At 41.4% G+C, this 18,963-nt stretch overlaps 1 protein-coding gene across 2 annotated transcripts in view; it reads left to right on the top strand.

Moving 5' to 3' along the window:
- Nucleotides 1-18,963, top strand: part of PRKG1 (protein kinase cGMP-dependent 1) — a 406,800-nt gene that overhangs the window by 274,694 nt on the left and 113,143 nt on the right. For both annotated transcript variants that reach the window (XM_065746469.1, XM_065746470.1), the window contains exon 6: nucleotides 15,310-15,387. In XM_065746469.1, coding sequence (XP_065602541.1) covers nucleotides 15,310-15,387 — 78 coding nt within the window. The remainder of the gene's footprint in view (nucleotides 1-15,309; nucleotides 15,388-18,963) is intronic.

The following is an 18,963-nucleotide window of genomic DNA, read 5'->3' as shown; positions in this document are numbered from 1 at the left end:
AAACCGCACGCACCTGTCACACTCCTGATGCCTCCTGCGTCAGCCAGCTAAGCTCAGGCCCAGCAGCCTGGTTTGCAAAGAGTGCCTTTGGGGCTGAAAGCAGCGCCTGCTGGAGCTGTTGTGACAGCCTGTGCACATGGCATCTAAGCTTTATATCCACATCAGTGAGATATTTGCTCAGTGCCATGGCTTTGTGCAGGGGAGATAGAGACTGGGGGCTTCAGCTTGCTATAATGGGAAGCCTGCAAGGAGAGCACATGGCTATTTCTATCTGGTGAGATCACCTCCTGTGAGCTTAATCTAATAGCATCTCAAAAATGCCTTATTTTAACCCACACATCACTGGTTACATTTGTATACAGGCTCAAGTCGGTGGCAGTGAGCTTGCCTGACTTGCCTCATTTTTGTTTTCTGGAACCAAAGAAACAAAATCCAACCTTATTTGCAAATGTTGCGTGAATTGCAATCTGCTGAAAGTGAATTGTTTCTAGTAAAGCTCCTTTTGTCCATAGAAGGTGCATTGTCTGCACTTTATCTGTAAAAGCAGAAAAATACAATTAGCAATTATGATGAATATTAATTAATTTGATGGGTGTTTTCCCTTTGATTTAAATTGGCTTCCCCTATACCATTGCCCACAGTGACACCTACTGGCATTCCAGACAAGGCTGGCTTGCAGGCTCTGGCCTCCTGGGCAAGTCATGCAGGGGATGAATTAATAAAATCCAGAAGATACTAAATATGGCCTTGGAGATACCTCTGGCCACTGAAGGAATGGCTCTGGACCAAGCTGTGAGTTCTGCCTCTCCACCCTGTGCTGGGCATCGTGCTTGGAGTCTTGTCTATAAGTTAAATGAGAGCCTTCAGTAATGGCGATGGTCGATCTCAGTTTCGTGCTAAGAGAGCAAGCAAGCATTAGAATGGGAAGATATATCCCTTCCACATGCTGCAGTGGCTTCTCAAAGCACACCCTTGCTGGCAGGTGTTACTGTTGCCAGGGAGTTTATTTTCCTTGGGAAATGAACTTGCTTGTGCCCTTCTGTGTAGCTTTCATTTTTGTGTCTGTGTATTAAACATTCAATTAAGGTCCTGGGGTTATATGTGAACTGACTTCTTATTTGCCACTATTGGTGTGGTATTTGCAGTGTCTCACAGTTGTAATAATAGTAATCGAAAGTGTCTTTTTGATAACAGAAATTCATTTCATTCTTAATCCATGAAATAGTAGGCATTGGATATCTTAATAGATAACCACAAGACTAAGCTGCTGGAAGAAAGCAGAAAGGCATTAGGGAAGGAGTTACTGATGTGGCAAAATTGAAATGGCCTTATTTCCATACTGAGCAGAATGCAACAAAACAGCCTTTGATATAAGTTTTATTTACGTTTTTAATATGTTTCTGTCATCCTTAATAGGAAATTTTTAGTGAAGCTTCCCAAAGTGAAATTTCTGACTCTGTAGGGGTCAGATGTTGGTCAAGGATAAAGGGACAACGCTTCAGCCTGTGCTGGGTGACTTCAGGGCTTCCTGCTGACCGAATCTGTGTGCCATCCGTCCAACAAGGCTACCTCCTGAGCTTTCCATACCAGCCTTCACTCACCAGAGCCTTCTCACAGCATGGTGAGCAGGAATGCTGGGGTTGTCAGAAGGAAAGATGGAGTGATGCACAGCATCAGCACTCCCTGAGGAACTCATTTGGTACCAGAGGGACCCTTGGGCACACCTTTGTCCACCGGCAGCTGCAGTCCTGATATGTCAAACTGAGAATCTTTCACTTGGAAATCCTGCCAAGCCCACCTAGAGCCATAGTAATGGCAAAGGGCAACCTTTTCTTTTGTCAAGTTCCTTGCGAGTACAAAACCTGGAAATTGAAGTAAGCAACTGCCAGTAAAGCAGGTTTTCCTCTTAATAGTGAGTTTATCATTGACTGGAACAGATTGCTTGGTAGTGGCTGAATCCTCCTCCCACACAACCTGTGAATGGAAATGGGTCGGCTGTCTGCTGTAGGAGTGCTTTGGTTCAATAATGGGTTATCAGGATAAGTGAAGGGAGTGTTGATTTTTGGCTTTACGGGTTTCTTAGGATGGCTGATTCGAATAGATCCACTGACCTTAAAATGGTACAGAACTTAAAATATGTGTTCCTAATCCTCACAGTGTTCAGAGAGTTGGGCACAGCTGAGACCTTTGGCCTTTCGTTGGTGATCTTTAAGGATTATGGAAATTGAAGCACAGGACTGTACTTGAGTGTCATATGTAAGATTGGGGTATGTGGCTTTGGACCCTGTAATGGAATGGGAGTTAAATTTATATCAAAACGTCACAAGAGACCCCTCAGAGTTCAAAACGTAAGCCTCAAGTGGAACTGCTGGTCTATCCCACATCTGAAGGACAATAAATCTTGGGGACTGGCACAATTCTGTCCTGTGGTGCACTGTCCTTGGTTTGGAAGGTTTGGAAAGATGAATGCAAAGCCTGGTCTTGTTGTAAACGTACCCTAGGAACTCTAGGTTGTACAGGTTTTCCTCGTGCTGTCAAGTGGGAGCTTAGGGCATTCCATCATTGCATGTGGAAATATTACAGATACTTGAACATAACTTGTCAGTGTGGCATGAAGATGAGGTCAGCTGCTTTCTAAATGTGAATTTTACAGCAGATTACTTGCAGCTAGATCTCAGAGCTGTGTCGAGGACAAGAAGAACCATCTTTGCAGTGTGTAAGTGCTCATCATCCTCAGGCTTACACGCCAGATGGAAGCTGATGGGTTAGAGCACACAGGGTTGGGCTAGCATCTCCCCAAAGCCTCCTGCTCTATGCACCAAAGAGCACTTTGATCCCCTGCTCCTGTCATTTGATTCTTCATCAGCAGCTTTGACAGCAGATGTCCAGCATTAGAAATGAAATATTAGCTGCTCTGTGGACTCCATATGCTTGGGAAGCTGTAATGCGGACAGATAGCTGAAGCTATATGACTTTCATTTTCCACATTAGGGTGCAAGTGAACAGCTGTGGTGTCAGGAGGTCACCTGTTCTCAGCACATCTCACTGCACCTAGGCAACCCCAAAAAAGGCCTTGTAAGGAGCAAGGTGTGTGTTGGGAAGGCATTGGCACGGATGACAAAGCCTGGAAGTCAGCACCCTACTCAGCTGCAGGCTTCTGGGGAGTGACCATTTGGGCTGCCTTTGGTTCTTCAGTGGAAAGTCCTGGGAAAAAGGATCTTTTGCTGGAGATCCATGTCCTTCAGATATCCCTCCTTCAATCATTGTTACAGCTCATGCTGAAAAATAAAACTCCGAAGTATCTCAGAAATAATATAAAATGAAAACAACTGACTATGTTTGTAATTCAGGAGGAAGACAAGTGCAAAAATAACTCATTGCTGGGAAAACTTACGATACCACTGCAGAAGAAAATGCTGATGTCCTAAATCAGGGCATCAGTGGAAGAGATGCGCTCTCTCCCTTCTGGTTCTGGTTTGCTGCACTGGACTGGGAAATGTGAATAATGTGCCTGGTGTTACCAGCATGCACTTTTGTGTGTGATCTTTTACTGGAGAGTGAATGTTTTCCCTGACTGTGTAGGAGTGGGATTTATCAAGTATCACGATGAGCAATCTTGTTTCTGTTGAAATAAGCTCAGTTCCATGCTTGTACACCCTTAAATCCAAGTTGTAATTTTTCATGAAAGATATAAGATAGAATTCACTGTGCTTTGGAGTTCAAAAAACTCACGAAGTAATCTCTGGATCAGTGTGCCATCCTTGCCTGGTAAGGAAATAGTCAGCTGTCCATTATGAGTGCTGTGTCTTCAGCCAAAAAATGTGACCTAGACGATATTTCCCAGTGTTGTTCTGGTTTTCTTTTCAGGACTAATATTAACATACACTCCAAAAATGCTTTAAAGCACACAGTAGATGTCATCAGTCAAACAGTAATACTCATGGCATGAAAGATAGATGAAGATGTTGCTGGTATAGGGTTAATTCTTTGTATTCTCTGTTAGTAATCTGAAGTTTTATCATGTTCTGAATTATTAATATGATTTTAGTTTCATGTTTCATTACTCATTGGACAAAAGTCTGGAATATGTTGTATGCAGTGGAAAGATCTGGTAATGTTGTTTGTATAGCAGCTTTGTAGCAAAGTTCAAAATGAGATGGTTAGAACTCTTTTTTTTATCACTTTGTGAAGTATTAATGTTGTTCTCTTTTCATTGACAAAAGTTGTTTTTTGCTATTTGAAATAATAGCTTTTCATTTCTCCCATTTCAGTGCATGTTCAGACTAAAAGTTTACCCATCATTGCTTTAATGAGTACATTTTAGGTTCTTTATCTTGCTTACACCAGTGCAATTCTCTTCCAAAACCCATCGTAATCCAGAGCATTTGTTGGCAGGTTGGGAGCAGAGCCTGCTATTTATATATGTGCAGGCTGATAAAGCTGCAGTTCCCTTTGTATAGTTAATGAGAGAAATCTAGGTAAATGGACAGTATTTTCTATCAGCAGACAAAACCCACAGAAGGGAGCAAAAGCTGCAGTAGGTGCTGTTTGATTTGATGCTGTAAGGCTTACGTGCTCAGTCAGAATTGATAGTCACATACTGAAAACCATACAGAAGCTGCCAAACTGGAAGAAACTGGTGAACTCAATGGGTAAAATTACCTGCCTCAGTAAAAAAAAGTAATGCTTTCCATGCTTTTGCTGCCAGTAAATTCTGTTCCTGGGCAGACGTGCATTTGCATATGGAAGGATAGGCATTCTTCCTTGATTCAGACTACAAAAAGAAAATATATTTCATTGGAGGTTACTTCAAGAGTGGCTAAATATATTCAATTAATGTGCTCTTCTATTCCTCTTGATAGATTAGAAAATTGGTTTTGATCCTCATGGCAATACAAATAACTTCTCTGAATAAGCATACAAAATTTGTTGCAAACTAAGAAAATATATAAAGCATACATGAAGATTTACAGTGTTTACTTCCAATTTCATTGTTGTGAGGAATTGATTGCCGTTTTAATAGTTGTGGAATGGCTTTTTGGATTTATGGAGGAAGATTAGTGTTCCATAGACAGTCTTCCACTAAGAAGGGAAAAATAAATCAAAGGTATTCAAGAAAGATGGGGAGAAGAGGGGCTACTTTTCATCCATTTCAATGAAATTTAATTAAAAACCCATATATTTATAAAAATGTTGCTTGTAGTTTTAGAGAAATTTGATGATGCGGTGACACAACATTATGTGAACAGATGCTGCAGTGGTTTTGTGTTTGATGCATTCTGGAAACGTCATGGGACGTTGAGTTGTTCAGATAGAGATTTCAGTTCTACAAAAATTAAATGTGAAATTAAACGTGTGTGGCCCATCATAGGCCTGCAGTACTCTTTCCTCGTGTTAGCATTTCTGATTTCCAGTGGGCAACTTAATGTTAGCATTTCTGATTTCCAGTGGGCAACTTAATTTCTGCCTCCGCCTGCCTCGAGTCTGCATCGACCCTATGCAATTGACTTGCTCTATCATTTTTTTAACTTAAATTTTACTTGATTTAACTGTTCATTGATTTTCAGTCAGAGTAACTGGTTAATTAATTCCAGCCTGTTGCCTAGGTATCCTCTTTCTAATTACTTATCACTCAGTTAATTCTGCACATTTCATGTTCGTTATCCATGAATCTGTGATTATTATAGTCAGCAGGCAAAGTATTGGTTTTTCTACCCCAGTCCATCGATGGTCGATCTGTGGTCTGAGTTCACCATTAACTTTCACCCAGCTAACTTGTTGTCTTTCCTTGTCACCATCACCTCTCCTGCATGTAGGTAGGTGCCTACCTTCAGTGGCTCCACCTCCAAAAATCAACATTTCTATATTCCTGGAAGCTTCCCCTCTACAGAGGTGTTGGGCTGCAGCTTGGGCATCTGCTGACTCGGTGCCCTGTGCTCCCAGTGCTGGAGCAGTCACTGGCCTTGGGTCAGCACCAGACTTGGGGTCAGGATGTGCTGGCTCCTGTGCCAGCTGGTGACAACAGCTTGCAACATAGTGCATTTTCCAGGCAGAAACAGATGTTGGCCTCAGCACCATGGAGAAGAGGAGGCTGCGGGGTGGCTGCCTCAGGGCTTAGGAAACCTGATTGTGCTCCAGAATTACCTGTCAGATCGTGGTTTGGGAGCAGTGGGGAATGGAATGAAAGTTAAAATGTGGTTTCAAATATGTTCATCTACTTTTAGAGCAAATTCAGGCAGGGAATTTATTTAGCAATAATGCATTAAACTGAATAATGTACTTTTGAGATTCTCCTTCTTCCTCTTTCTCCCTTAAAATGACAGAGTGCATTTAGAAATGAAAACTGTTTCTCAGGTCTGCATTACAAACCCTAATGGACTTAGCCAGCCCACATTGTCCTGGCTCACAATCTGTCCCACTGTCAGGTGGCTGTTCTTTTCTACCGTTTAGATTTAGATGTGGCTAAATAACATCTTTAAAGTAAGTCTTTATCCGTTCAAGCCAGAATCTGCTGTTCAGCCAATGCTGAGGGCATTGCAGAGTCTCTAAGTATGATTAGCTTTCCTTGAGACTATTTTGACAGTGGACTGGGAAAGGAACTTGAAGGTAATGGCAGGACTTACCTACTGTCCAAGAAATGTACAAAAGAGGGACAAGCCCCAGCACTGAGCTGATCACTTACATAAGGCATGGAGGGGACAGGAGGGCACTTTTTCTTATAATGGGGCTGTCCTCTGCCTTGGGTGGTGAGGAAGAGGGTCACTACCTTTACAATGAGGAATGGGATGGACCAGAAGCTCCTTCTATCAAATGCATGTTTCTTCCTCCTTGCATGCAGGATACTGGCCCAGCATTTGTAAAATGTAGTTCTTTCTACATTTTGTTGCTTTTTATATAGCTGTGAAAATTGTGTCTCGTGCACTGAAGTCCAGTAGAACCAAGGAAGGAAGCAAAACATGTTTTCAGTATGACTAGATGATACTGCCTAAGTTTTAGCCCTTCTTTGTACCCTTTTTCCTTAGTGTTGCTTCACATAGGGCGTTTTTACAAAGAAGCACATTTATTAAGCGCAAGACTGAAAAAACTCATTTGAGTGTGTATTGCATACAAGTTACAAATGGTCTTATTGTCATGAGGAGAGTATGCATCTTCTGGTGCGATAACTTTTAACTTCTATCGTTTAAATGGAAACAGTACTGATTATCTGTACACCGTGGGTCCTAGAAGGAGCAAGGTATGGACTACTTCTTTCAAGTCAACCAGGGAACATAGGAAGCTCTAAAACTATCAGCTGCAACATCGTATTTACAGAACGGTGCAAAAGTTTTGTGTTTATAGTGAAAACTCAACCAGTGTTTCAAGATTTCACCCAAGTGGTCGTTGAAGCTCTGATCAGAATGGGAAATGACAGTTCAAACATTTCCTTTTGCTCTAAACCAGTTTTGTTAAGTTGCTTGAATTTGTCTAACTTGTGCAGTTTGCATTTCTGTTACCTTATTTCTGTCGCCTGTTTTGCCTTGTCTGTAGCAGTGCTGGTAGGTGCTGCCCAGAGCTGGAAGGAGGCTGTTTCCAGCTCAGAGTCTTTCTGTGGGACTCTGGGAGATGGGGAATTTTTGAGAAAAGGAAGTAAAGAGGGTATCAGTCCCAACTCCATCCCTGTGTTGCATATTCCCCTCCTTAGCAGCTCTCTGTGTAGCGCAGTGAAATTCAAATTTATGGAGCAGTAATACCAAACCCCCAAAGAGACAAACAGGAAATTAAAGCGGTCTTTTAACCAAAGAAGGCAAAATTAGGAACATCTATCACATTGTTACATTTCAGAAGCAGCAAGGAGTGTTGTAGGATGGCTCATTTCAATTTGTACCCGGTGGAATTGGTGTAGGCTGTTCTTGTTTGCATTAACAAAGATAATTGTTGCATATGCCTCTTGGACTGCTGCTGTAATCCATGTTATGTTCCTTTCAGCAGGAGAAATCAATATGTTATTCTCAGAAGGATGCATTATGCCTTGTTGTTGGGAGGTGAGCCACCAACTTCTCAGACTAAGCTAAAGGTTTCTGCTGTCTTACTGGTTGCTATTCGGTGTTGCACTGAAGCTCACCATTTTGCAGGACTTACAGTTTGCCTTTTTCAGGAAATGCAATGAATTGTTGTCAGATTCTTGCCTTCTGTCTCAGGAGAATGCTAAGACAGCTGCAGCAGAGGACAGATAAAGTAGCCATGTGAAGTGGTCAGTATTCCAACACACTGGATGTGAATGTCTGCATGCAGATATTCCCTTTTGGTGCATTACAACTTGTTCAGGGATCTGATGGAGCACAAATCAGAAGCAAACTGGATGGTCTGCAGGGTACCATGTCTGGCCATGATGCCCAAGCAGTGCAGAATGTGTTGAGGAGCACACTGATTTCTCACCAGCTGTGTCTGGATGCTCAGGCTGGTTAAACAGAGGGCTGCAGTATCATGATGATACTGCCCTTCAACCATCTTGAGGGGCAACATTTTTAGGTATTTCATGAGTGGGTCACAGAGTACAGCCAAAGGAACAACGTTTTATGATTCCCCAAAAGTTAATAAAGGGGACTACTGTTTTCCCAAGTTGCCTTTGCAGCATTTTCTGGCATCTAAACACTTTATTTTGCTGACGTTGCTGTTGTCGGTTTAGAGTTGGAAAAAATATTTAATACAACAATATTGTAAATAATATTTTGAAAGCTGCTTATGTTTGAAGTTTTGCGGATATTTTTTAAACAGCAGAATAACATATTTAGATGTATTTTATATATATATATATATATATATATATATATATATATATATATATACACACACGTATATACACCGTGAGGGAGATGGATTATACATTCAGAACTGTCATCAAAGCCCTGTTATCCTCCTTGGTTTATGCAGTGCAAACCTCTGACTGGATTGAATGGAGCGCTCGGCTGCCCAGGGTGAAGCTCTGTGCCTTAAAGCTCCCTTTGTCCTTCAGTTTCCCTTACGTGACCTCATAAAGGATTTGGGCCCCTCCACACTGCAGCTGATGTGGGTTATGTAGCACTCCAAATGTTCCATCCTTTTTTTTTTACCCTTTTCAGATGTTCTCAGAGTAAACACAGAAGTCAAAGGCATCCAGCTGGAGAAAAATGAAGTTTTCTGAAGCCTAGCCATTAGGTTAGCCCCGGTTTCAAGGTTTCTTCTCATGGCTTGTGTCAATATGCCTTAGGTTTTGATGGTGGCCAGCATCTGAAATTGGTGATGGACAAAATGAGTTTGGTGGAGCAGAACCTTCCTTGAGGCACAGGTGGATGATGCTGCCAAGCCTGCACTTTCTCTGATGCATCCTCTAGCTTGCTGAGGAAGCTTTCAGTGCAGTGTGATGGTTTGCTGAATGGACAAGGCTTCTGGAGCTGGAGTGGGAAGCACAGATGTATGGTGGTGCCACAAGGCTGGGTCCTGTGCAGCCCTGTGTCCCCAGCACACACCTGGGATACCCTGCTTGCCAGTTCCACCAAACCAAATTCTGTCTTTTGGGGTACAGTTTTAGGAAATAAGTAAAATGAATAAAATGTTTTCAGTTTCTGAGCTGCAAGTCATTTCTATACTCAACAGAGGGCCTCTCTGAGAAGGACAAAGTGTAGAAATTCAGATTTCTATCTCTTCTCATCTTATTCTGTTAACAGTGTCACCATTGCAAAGGAGAAAAACAATGATAAAGCAAGTGCAGTGTATCATGCTACATCACTTAACAGCTCGTGCAGGAAATAAATTGCACAAACAACTTTCCATAGAGGGATGGCATTAGTGATCTCTGAGAGCACCCGGTCTAGTTTATGCATGTGGTCAGACAAGCACTTCCATGTGGATTTGCTTTCAGTGGAGACTTTGCTTATTGAAGACTTCTGCTTTCAGGTATCACCGACTCCAAAAATGCAGTTATTATCAGAACTGGTGCAGTTCTGGTGGCTAACACCTTGCTGCTTCTTATTTTGTTAATGTTTAGGACTCATCTCATAAAATTCCAACTACTTCTCAAGAGAGTTTCGGTTTCAGGGATGTTCTTCCATTCAAGGCTGGGGCACTGCTGTTCTGCATAGAACCAAAGACTTCCTATTTCCCTTTCCAAAGCTCAACTTGGTTAGACTGCTATAAATATCAGTGTGTTATCAGCATTGTTTTTCTCCTAGAACCAAAACACAGCATCATTCCAGACAGTCTGAAGAAAATAATTCTTTCCCAGCCAAGACTAAAACATTAAATTGCAAAAGATGCCTTATGAAAGATTCAGGCTTCTCTGTATGCTGAGGTTGATTTTAATCTAACTGTATGTGAAGGCCATTTAGACAGAGTACTACATGAATTGGATTAAGATCTGCCTCTGATAAGTAGAGTTGTTAAATAGAAACTACTCGTGTTTAGTTTTTTAACAACCTTAGTTTTTTAAGCAACCTTTATTTCCATTTTATCTTTCCTATGATGAAATGGCAGTTGGGAATGACCATAGCAATCAGAATAAAACTCTGACTGTTACCAAGATTTCAATTTGTTCTGTGAATATTGAATAATCACTGTATCTACGTCTGGCTTGGATGTGCCAAATAGCTGTCATGTGTCTTTCAGCAATGTTTTCATGAAAAATCTCATTGTTGTGGTTGCATTCCAGTGTTGTAAATACAGTATCCCTGGTGTGCTTAGGGCTTTGCTGTAAGTGCTAAACCTTGAGGCAGCTGGGGATGATGGTAAGGTTGATGGCGATGGAGAGCTTAAGGGACGGTGCAAGATATACTGTTCACTGTTTGATCTTGATTCAGATGGTAAAATTTTTGTTGTTCCTAATATCAAAATAAATGCAAGTTAGCTGTCTGAATAGCTTTTGATGCACCTGAGATATTCAGTTTTCCGTGCTGGCAGCTGAAATCTACCATTTAGGGGTGTAGCTATCGCCAACTCCATTTAGCTTCATCCTCCCTTAGACCTTGTAAGGCTGAAATACAGACAGAGGTGCATAGCCTAGCCCAGAACTCTTTTTAAACTGCTGTTGTTTCATTCTGTTCAAAGTCATCTAGGGCCTCATAATCTATGAACACTGCTGTTCAAGCCTTGTTCTCTCAGCCTGACTAATGTTACGTGATTGCAAAGCATGAAGGTAAAGGTTTGCCCAGATGGGCTGTGTCTCATGAAGGTGAGATCTTACCCATCCCAAAACTATGTAGGTGAATTCATGGATCCCCTTGAACTGTGGGGAAAATAAATCTTATATTGGTTTTTGGTGAGGAAATGAAGATACAATGGAAAGCCAATAATTATACAGGTCTCTTTGTTACAAATGTTGCCTAGTGTTGTGTTATCTGAACCAATTAGATTAGAAACCAATTAGATTAGGAAAAAAACAGCTATCAGTTTAGCTTCTGAATGGCTTACAAACATATTTCGGGTTAATCACAGGTGCCTGATAAACTCCCAGGTATTGTTAAAAATAAGGGGTGCTGTGAGTTGTGTACCCAGTCCTGGAGCATCATGCTCAATACTGTACAAGAGACCAGAAGCTGGCAGTTATCCTAGCGAGAATTCTGGATTTAACAAGTTGTTGTGCAGAATCTGCAGGGGAAATAAAAAAGTCAGTCATAAAGGTTGAGAGGTCAGAAAGTGGGCTGCTCTGAAGTGCTAGCAGTGATGTATGACATTGGGCTGGCATAGGGCACTCGAGAAATGCTCTGGTGACTTTGTTATGCTAATTGGGCTGGCTCTCTAATTTTACTTTTCAGTTCACCTTGCTCTTGTCAGTCCTGTGTTGGCATGCATGAAGTAAATTTAATAGGAATTTGAGTTAATGTAGCGTATATGTGACTTTCTTTTGCCTATATTTATATATTGTGTTTGTTTCCTATTAAAATGTTCTGTTTTAGGACCTGCCCTTCTTTCCATGAGAAAACTGATTGCAGCTGCCTCTTTCATTAGCTTTGTCCTTTTCAGACACATCCTTTCTGTGAATGGAATTGAGTGGCTTTGAGCTAAGAGCTCTGCTTCATTGCAAAGACTAGGGAACCTTGATGATGTGAAAGTCCTGTGTCCATAACTCCTCTCCTTAGTGGAGAACAGTAGTATTGAAATGCTTCTAGGATGTATGGGTCAAATTAAAATTGAAATATTAATGGAAGAGTTGGATCTTTGTGGGTTGGTTGGTTGTTCTTAAGAAAACTCTTAATTCTCAAGTTCAGACACACGTTTGCCAAAAAGCAGAAAAAAAGAAAACAAAGGACATTGTGATTTTATCCCTTATTTTCTCAGGAAGAAGCCTACTATCAGACATCAGCTATCCCCAGGGGCACACACAGGACACAGGGTTGTAAGCTCTTCACAGAGCAAACTCCTCTCCATGGGCATCTCTGCATTGGGAAGGAGAATGTCATCCCCTCTATCTGATCTCAGTTGATAAGGAAATGAAGTCTTACAAGGTGTTTCACTAGTTGTATTTCTAGTTACTTATTTGCTGATTGCAAGGGCCACTGGAACTAGTTGATAACTGTTTTAAAGGCAAACTGGGAATTCTTTAACCAGTTATACAGGGCTTTGAAGCTGGAGTTGAAGAAGCTGCCTACTGGTGGCTGTTACCTCCATCAGAAGGGTGCCCTTCTGTGGAGCCCAGCTTTTAACAGCTTGCTGGAGCTTAGCCATTGCATTGCATCTTGCAAGTGCAAGCCTGGAAATAGTGATGAGGTCAGTCTAAGGCTAGTAAAGGCGTGTTTATTGGCCTCCTTCCTTTAATTCAAATACTGCTACGCTGTATGTGCCACCACACTCCAAGAAGTCCCTGTTTTCTCACGTTGCTCTCAAAGTGGTTTTCTCATGATGAGATGGAGCTTGTGATTCTGAAAGCAATGCCATGAATTTATGCAACATACTTGCCAAACTGCTTTTTGCACAGGATACCTAGTTGGCACCATGTGTACCTGAGAAGCCCTGCTACCTTTAAGTGGACATCTAAAAGCGAGAGGCTCGTAATTATTTTTATTTGCATGTGCCATATGTGAGCACTTCTGCACTTTTCTGACTTGGCACAGTGCTTTCAGTCTAAATGGTCAGAAGTAATTTGGTTAGAAGGGCAATGCACACGGATGAGCAGCTTTGTGTTAGAGAAGGAGGAAGTATAAGAGGATGGGAGCGTTGTTGGAGACAGGTTGATTCAAGCAAAAAGAAGCACAGTGGGATTAGTCATCAAAGAAATGGGCTTGAAATACCTAAAGATGAAGACGTGGACCAAAGGAGTGTGGCAGGAAGAAGTGCCAAGGAGGAGGTCAAGCGAAACGAGAGCTCTGCATGACTGGGAACTAAACAAAGCACTGGAGGAAAGTGATTAGAATGTGAGGAGAGAGGCTTGCAGTGATTTGAGTGAGCCAAGAGCCCAGGAAAAAGAAGATAAGGTAGATAAGAAGTGTTGAAGCATCAGAGGCAGGTTGGGATCCTTGAAAGCCTGAGTCGCAAGGCTGGGAGAACTCAAGTTGGGAATTGCACGTGTCTGCAGGACTTGAGTCACAGCTGCACCAGCTGCTCAGTGATGGGATGGGTGGTGAAGAGCAAGAAACAGGGCTGCCTGAGGAAGAACATTTACTGTGTTGAATGTGTTATGTGTAGTGAAATGAAAACCTATATTGAAAATCCTAGGTGTGTATTTTGAACCTTTAGCAATAAATGGAGAATGATGCTTCCTTCCTTCTCTCTCTCTCGTACTTGGAACAGAAGAAGGAATCTGATTGCTGGAGTCCAGCAGGGACAGGGCAACCCAAGCCCTTTCCAGAGTGCTTTCTGAAAGCGTTTGTGACTCATAGATAGTGGACTTTATTTTTTCAATCATTTCACTCTGGAAAGCCTAAGGGTATTGTTTACTGATATGTTCCTTGGATGGTTTGGTTTCTTTCACCCCAGTTTCACCCCACAGTACCCCAGTATTGTGCACACGTTTTTAAGTACTAGCCTAATTCATTACATAATATAGTTCACTAAGATATATTTTCTTAAGGGAATTATTCTCCATTAGTTATCACTACATGCCCAGTGCTTCCGAAGCAAGGAGTCATTTCTGTCAGATGCAACAGATATTTCAGTGTGTACCTTTATGTGTTTTCATGTTGGAGCCTGTTAAGTGGAAACAAGAAATTGGAGTGTAAAAAACCAATAAACACAGGTCAATAAAATACCATTGGGATAAAAAAATAAATCTTTAGTGGAATTCTAGCGCTCGGATTAATTCATCTTTCTTAGCTCAGATCCATGCTGTTGTTTATACATACTTTGGGTTTAAAAGATCTGGCATTCTTTTCTGGAGTTTTGTACTCACTGTAGCTTCAAACAATATCCAACATCTGCACCAGAGCTCAGTGCGTGCTGTCTTGGGGCAGGTTTGGCACAGTTCAGTGCTGGGGCACAGCAGAGCTGACACCCGCAGCCATGTCTACGCTCTCTGCAGAAGCTTGATTAAACTGCAGCATTAGTTTTACCAGCAGGAGGTTTAGGGAAGATGCTAGGTCTTTGCATATCCCTCCAGCTGCTTACGGTTGAAGTGATGTTTGTTGAGTTTGCAGGGTGCAGAGCATCTCTGAAGGAGATGCTAGTTTTTGAGGGATGCTAAATATTTCTGTGGAGTCTTTATTTTTGGTGATGTATAAATGCATAGTGAATTTGATGGGGGTAATGCAAAGGATGAAGCTATCCTATTAAGTTTGTATGCAAGCTCTGATAAGGTATGACATTCAGCAATAAATATTCCAGAAGATAAGACAAAAAAAATAAGAATTAAAAAAAATGCAGACATTAGATTAGACTACTGAAATAACAGGAGAAGAGCAAAAAATTATTTGTTTGATAAAATCTTTGCTCGCAATGCTGGGGAAAAAAAAAAAAACAAAAAAAAAGAAAAATGAGAATATGTTTGTTTGTAAAAATAGTTATTGCAGTTTAATTCATGTGCTGTATTCCCTGTCAAAAAACGCCTGTGTTAAGTTTACTTAGTATAAGTGGATTTAGGCTGTGAAGATAATTCATCTGGGCAAAAGCTGGCACCAGCACAGTAATAAGAAAAATAGGCAAGCCACAAATAGTTTCTTTTTAGTTATTACATTCCTGGACGTAGGGCAATTCTTAAATCACAGCCAGTGCCAAACTCAGATAAAAATGGTCCAGGGCTCTGTTTCCCTAAGTGTTATCCTGCAGAACTGCCAAATTATCTACTGAATAACTGTCTCTGCTTATGTTTGTTTGTGTTCATTTTTTAATTTTTTTATATATATATATATATATTTTTTTTCTTTACAGACACACTATGAAAGTGGGGAGTATATTATCCGACAAGGTGCTCGAGGGGACACTTTCTTTATAATCAGCAAAGGAAAGGTGAGTTGACAGTCTTCTAAGGAAAATGCAATGGTCATGATGTGCTCTTAAAATTCAGTGCCAGGCAGTGCTTTCTTTCCCCTCCCTAAGGCACAAATGTTGCAACACTTGACATTTAATTAAACTTCTTGGCATTGTATCAGTAGGGAAGAGCCACCTGAAGGGAAAAGCAAAAAAAAAAAAAAAAAAAAGATCTCATGCTGTTTTACACGTGTTCACTGTGAACACTTTGGGATTTGAAAAGAGCTATTTAGTCTCAGTAAATGACCATAAAGATCTGTCTTTTCTATTTGGATGGGTTATCTGCACTGGGGACTTCTGTGCCACCCCAAGCAGCTAGCTCAGTTTCTGCATGCCATGTGTATCTCCCTGCTTTGTCTCTCTTTTTATTTTTGCTTTTTATTTGATGACGGATGTTCCCTTACTCTTCTTGGAGTCCCTGCAGGCTTCTTTATCCCATAGCCTTTTTCTTCTTTTTTTTCTTTCCCTTTTCCCAATATACCCTGCAATACTCAACTTTTCTTTGCCGAGAGTCCTTCTTGGAGGACTGACTTCCAGAGTTTATTCCCATGACTATCACTTTATAGCTCTTCCAAATTAAATAATAGGAACCCAAAGCAATCTCAGCTTTCTCTTTGGGGAACTAAAAAGGGTCAAAGTTTTGCTGCTCCTCTGCTCAGAGGGAAAATTTGCTTTTTGACCTCTTTTCACATAAATCCTGGTGGGATTTTATAGATCCAGTTTTTTCCTTCCTCTTGACTTTTTGTTTTTTTTTTTTTAGCTGGCATAATACTATTACACTTGAGAAACATTTGGCTTCTTTCCATGTAGCAGGAGAGAGATGTTTAAGAGAATATACAGTGATTTCCCACTGCAGATCAGATGTGATACGTGAAAAGTAAATACAAGTGAATAAATATACTAGAAAGCAGGCCAACTCCAGACTCCTGGTTTGTGTGTTTGATATTTGCACCAAGACAGATGTTAATATAGTCCTGGCAAAATTAAGGACAGTAAAAAAAAACACTTCATCCAGAGAGGAAGAGTGTGCATGATGTACACACAGTTGTGCTGTTTCCTGAGGTAACCATTAGCTCTCAGATATTAAAAGTAGCTTTCATCATTTTTCCCTCTATCTCTGGGAGCTAATATTTGTCAGGAGAAAAAAAACAGTCTTTTTCAGATGAATAGGATCACAGGCAGGGTGCTGAAATGAAGCTAATAATGGACTGAAGATGTCTAAATTTGATGGTATTTCCTTGTGCTTTTGAGTAGAGTTTCATCTTCCAGAATAAGGACAGCTATGACATGCGCTAGAAATCCTTTCTGCTCAGACCATGTCTGCTGCACCTCCCTTTCCCAGCAAGTGTTAAAACTGCTCCTTGGTACACAAACCACCAGCCTGTTGGTGAGGATGCTTTTGACCAACTTGATCTGGTGGCTCCATCCCTTCCTAGCAGTCTTCGATCCTCACAGTTTCTTGGTTGTAAAAATCAAATCCCTGTTGTTGACACCAGCTGGGCAACCAGTAGTTGACCTGCCTGATCTGTCCACTCCTCCTCAAATCCTTGCAAGGAGGAGAAAGCCACCTGGTCCCTGTGTCCTTGGCCATTGCTCTGAGCTCTCTAATCCCCACAGAGAAGCTCCTTGTCTTTATCTCCCAGGCCCTTACTGCTTTATCTTAGTGTGTCAGCTGATGACCAGAAAAGGGAGTTCAAAGCAATACACATGGGCTTGCTGAGAAATTCCCAGAGCCTCAGCTGGATCTTGATGGCTTGACAGAAGTTCCCACAGGGATGGTTAAATTCAGCCTAGTTTTTTCTTCCATCCTCACTGAATTGCAGAAGAGATATTGGTGACTGAGGAAGGATGGAAGCGAGAGTGTGTTCAGTTTTAATGCCTGTATTTGGACATATGAGCTACACAGTGATATGGAACTACTCCATGCAAAGGATACAGCCCAGGCTAGGAGGAGCAGTGCACTGGCAGTGAAACATGGAATAATCATAGCAGTGCATGCTGACTGGGACTTTTGGAGGCAGAGACGTGACTCTCATGTGCTGAAAGCAGACCCAGGAGGCTTAGTAAGCTAGAAGAAAGGCTGGCTCCATCTTGCATACTTGGGATCTTGCATGTACTTCCTATATTCAACATCATCGTTGAAAGCTTTTGAAAGCTCTCTCCTGCCTTTTTTGAAGCTAGAGCTTCTGTCATGACAGTCAAGTGATAGTTTTTACAAGTGATATTTTTTAGATTTCTGAGCACAACAGTTTTTTCTTCCAACCTATGCTTTGTGGGTATTTCTCTTCATAGCGAAGGCCTTTTCCTTTTTATTCTCCCTCAGCTCCAACCACTGCACTTGATCTGGCTCCTGTTGTCATTTATTTGTGTGGGGCATGTGGCTACTAATTTAACCCACACACATTCCCCTATTGGAGTCTGCCTGTGATCAGCAAGCAGCTCCTTGCAAAATTGAGAGGTGCTTTTAACGCTCCAAAAATGTCTGGGAAACTGTTTATTAGAATGTATTTCCCCAAGCCCATCTGAATAGAAATCAACTTTTGTTCAAAACAGCCTATGTACAGAGATCTGTGAAATGATACATCCATTGAAAACAGTTCGATCCCTTCTGGTTGCTCCTTGCTGCTGCTCTGTCCCATTCAGCATCCTTCATTTACCAAAGAGGCTGCATGTGTCATGCTGTGCCATTGTACACTATTTTCTCCTGAATAGCAATGTTGTGGCACCAATTTGATACTACATCGTCAGTGGTACCGTGGCTGCTCAGATGTGTCATCACATTGAGCTGAGCAGAAATTGCACTCTGGTAATCCCTTGGCATTCATTTCTTAGGATCAGCAGAGGTCACGGAGAAGGAGCTTAAATACATATTAAAGTTGCCTTTGTTTGTCCAAATTTGTTTTTCATCAGCTACAAATCTTCCTGGCTCATCTGTTACGCTCTCCCTACTCTCATCTGATCTCCAGTGAGTCACTGCAGATGTTAAATGTAGTATGTATTCAGTGCTCACTAATGACTCAAATCCTCTGTTCTACCACCCGCTCAAGAGAAGGTACAGGGCAGTACAGTTAAACTAGAATGTCTCTAAATCAGAAGTGAAAGTGTCTCTGAAGTCCCCAGTTTTGTCTTTGTGGATTTGCATATCCAAAGGCTCGTATTAAAACAAATGAACAGCCTGAAATGGAGAAGTGAGATGAAGGATTCTCCCTTGTAAATCCTCCAGAGGGTTACTCATCCAGCCTGAATTTTGGATAGCTCAGTCTTTGGAAATGCTGTTCCTTTTTATTGACTATAGACAGAATCTGGACAAGCAGATTTATAGTTGGTTAATGCTAGGGGAGATCATCCCCATTACACACCTATTGCTGTAATTCACCCACTTGGACATACAGTAGGAAACATGAGTTCCCTCTAATAAAGCTTAGCTGAAAAGGAGAAAATATTTCTCATAGAGGGCTATTAGATCCACAACACACATCTTTCATGAAATCTTGGTAATGAGCAGAGTATGCCATGCCATCCTCAGCTCCCAGTGTTGTGCTGGGGCTTTGTCAT

The sequence above is a fragment of the Cyrtonyx montezumae genome, unplaced genomic scaffold, assembly GCF_038088225.1.
Source record: "Cyrtonyx montezumae isolate F1298 unplaced genomic scaffold, pur_monq_1.0 scaffold_4, whole genome shotgun sequence".
NCBI classification, from domain to species: domain Eukaryota; kingdom Metazoa; phylum Chordata; class Aves; order Galliformes; family Odontophoridae; genus Cyrtonyx; species Cyrtonyx montezumae.
The sequence above is the reverse complement of the archived record's forward strand: the minus strand, read 5'-3'. Positions and strand labels throughout refer to the sequence as shown.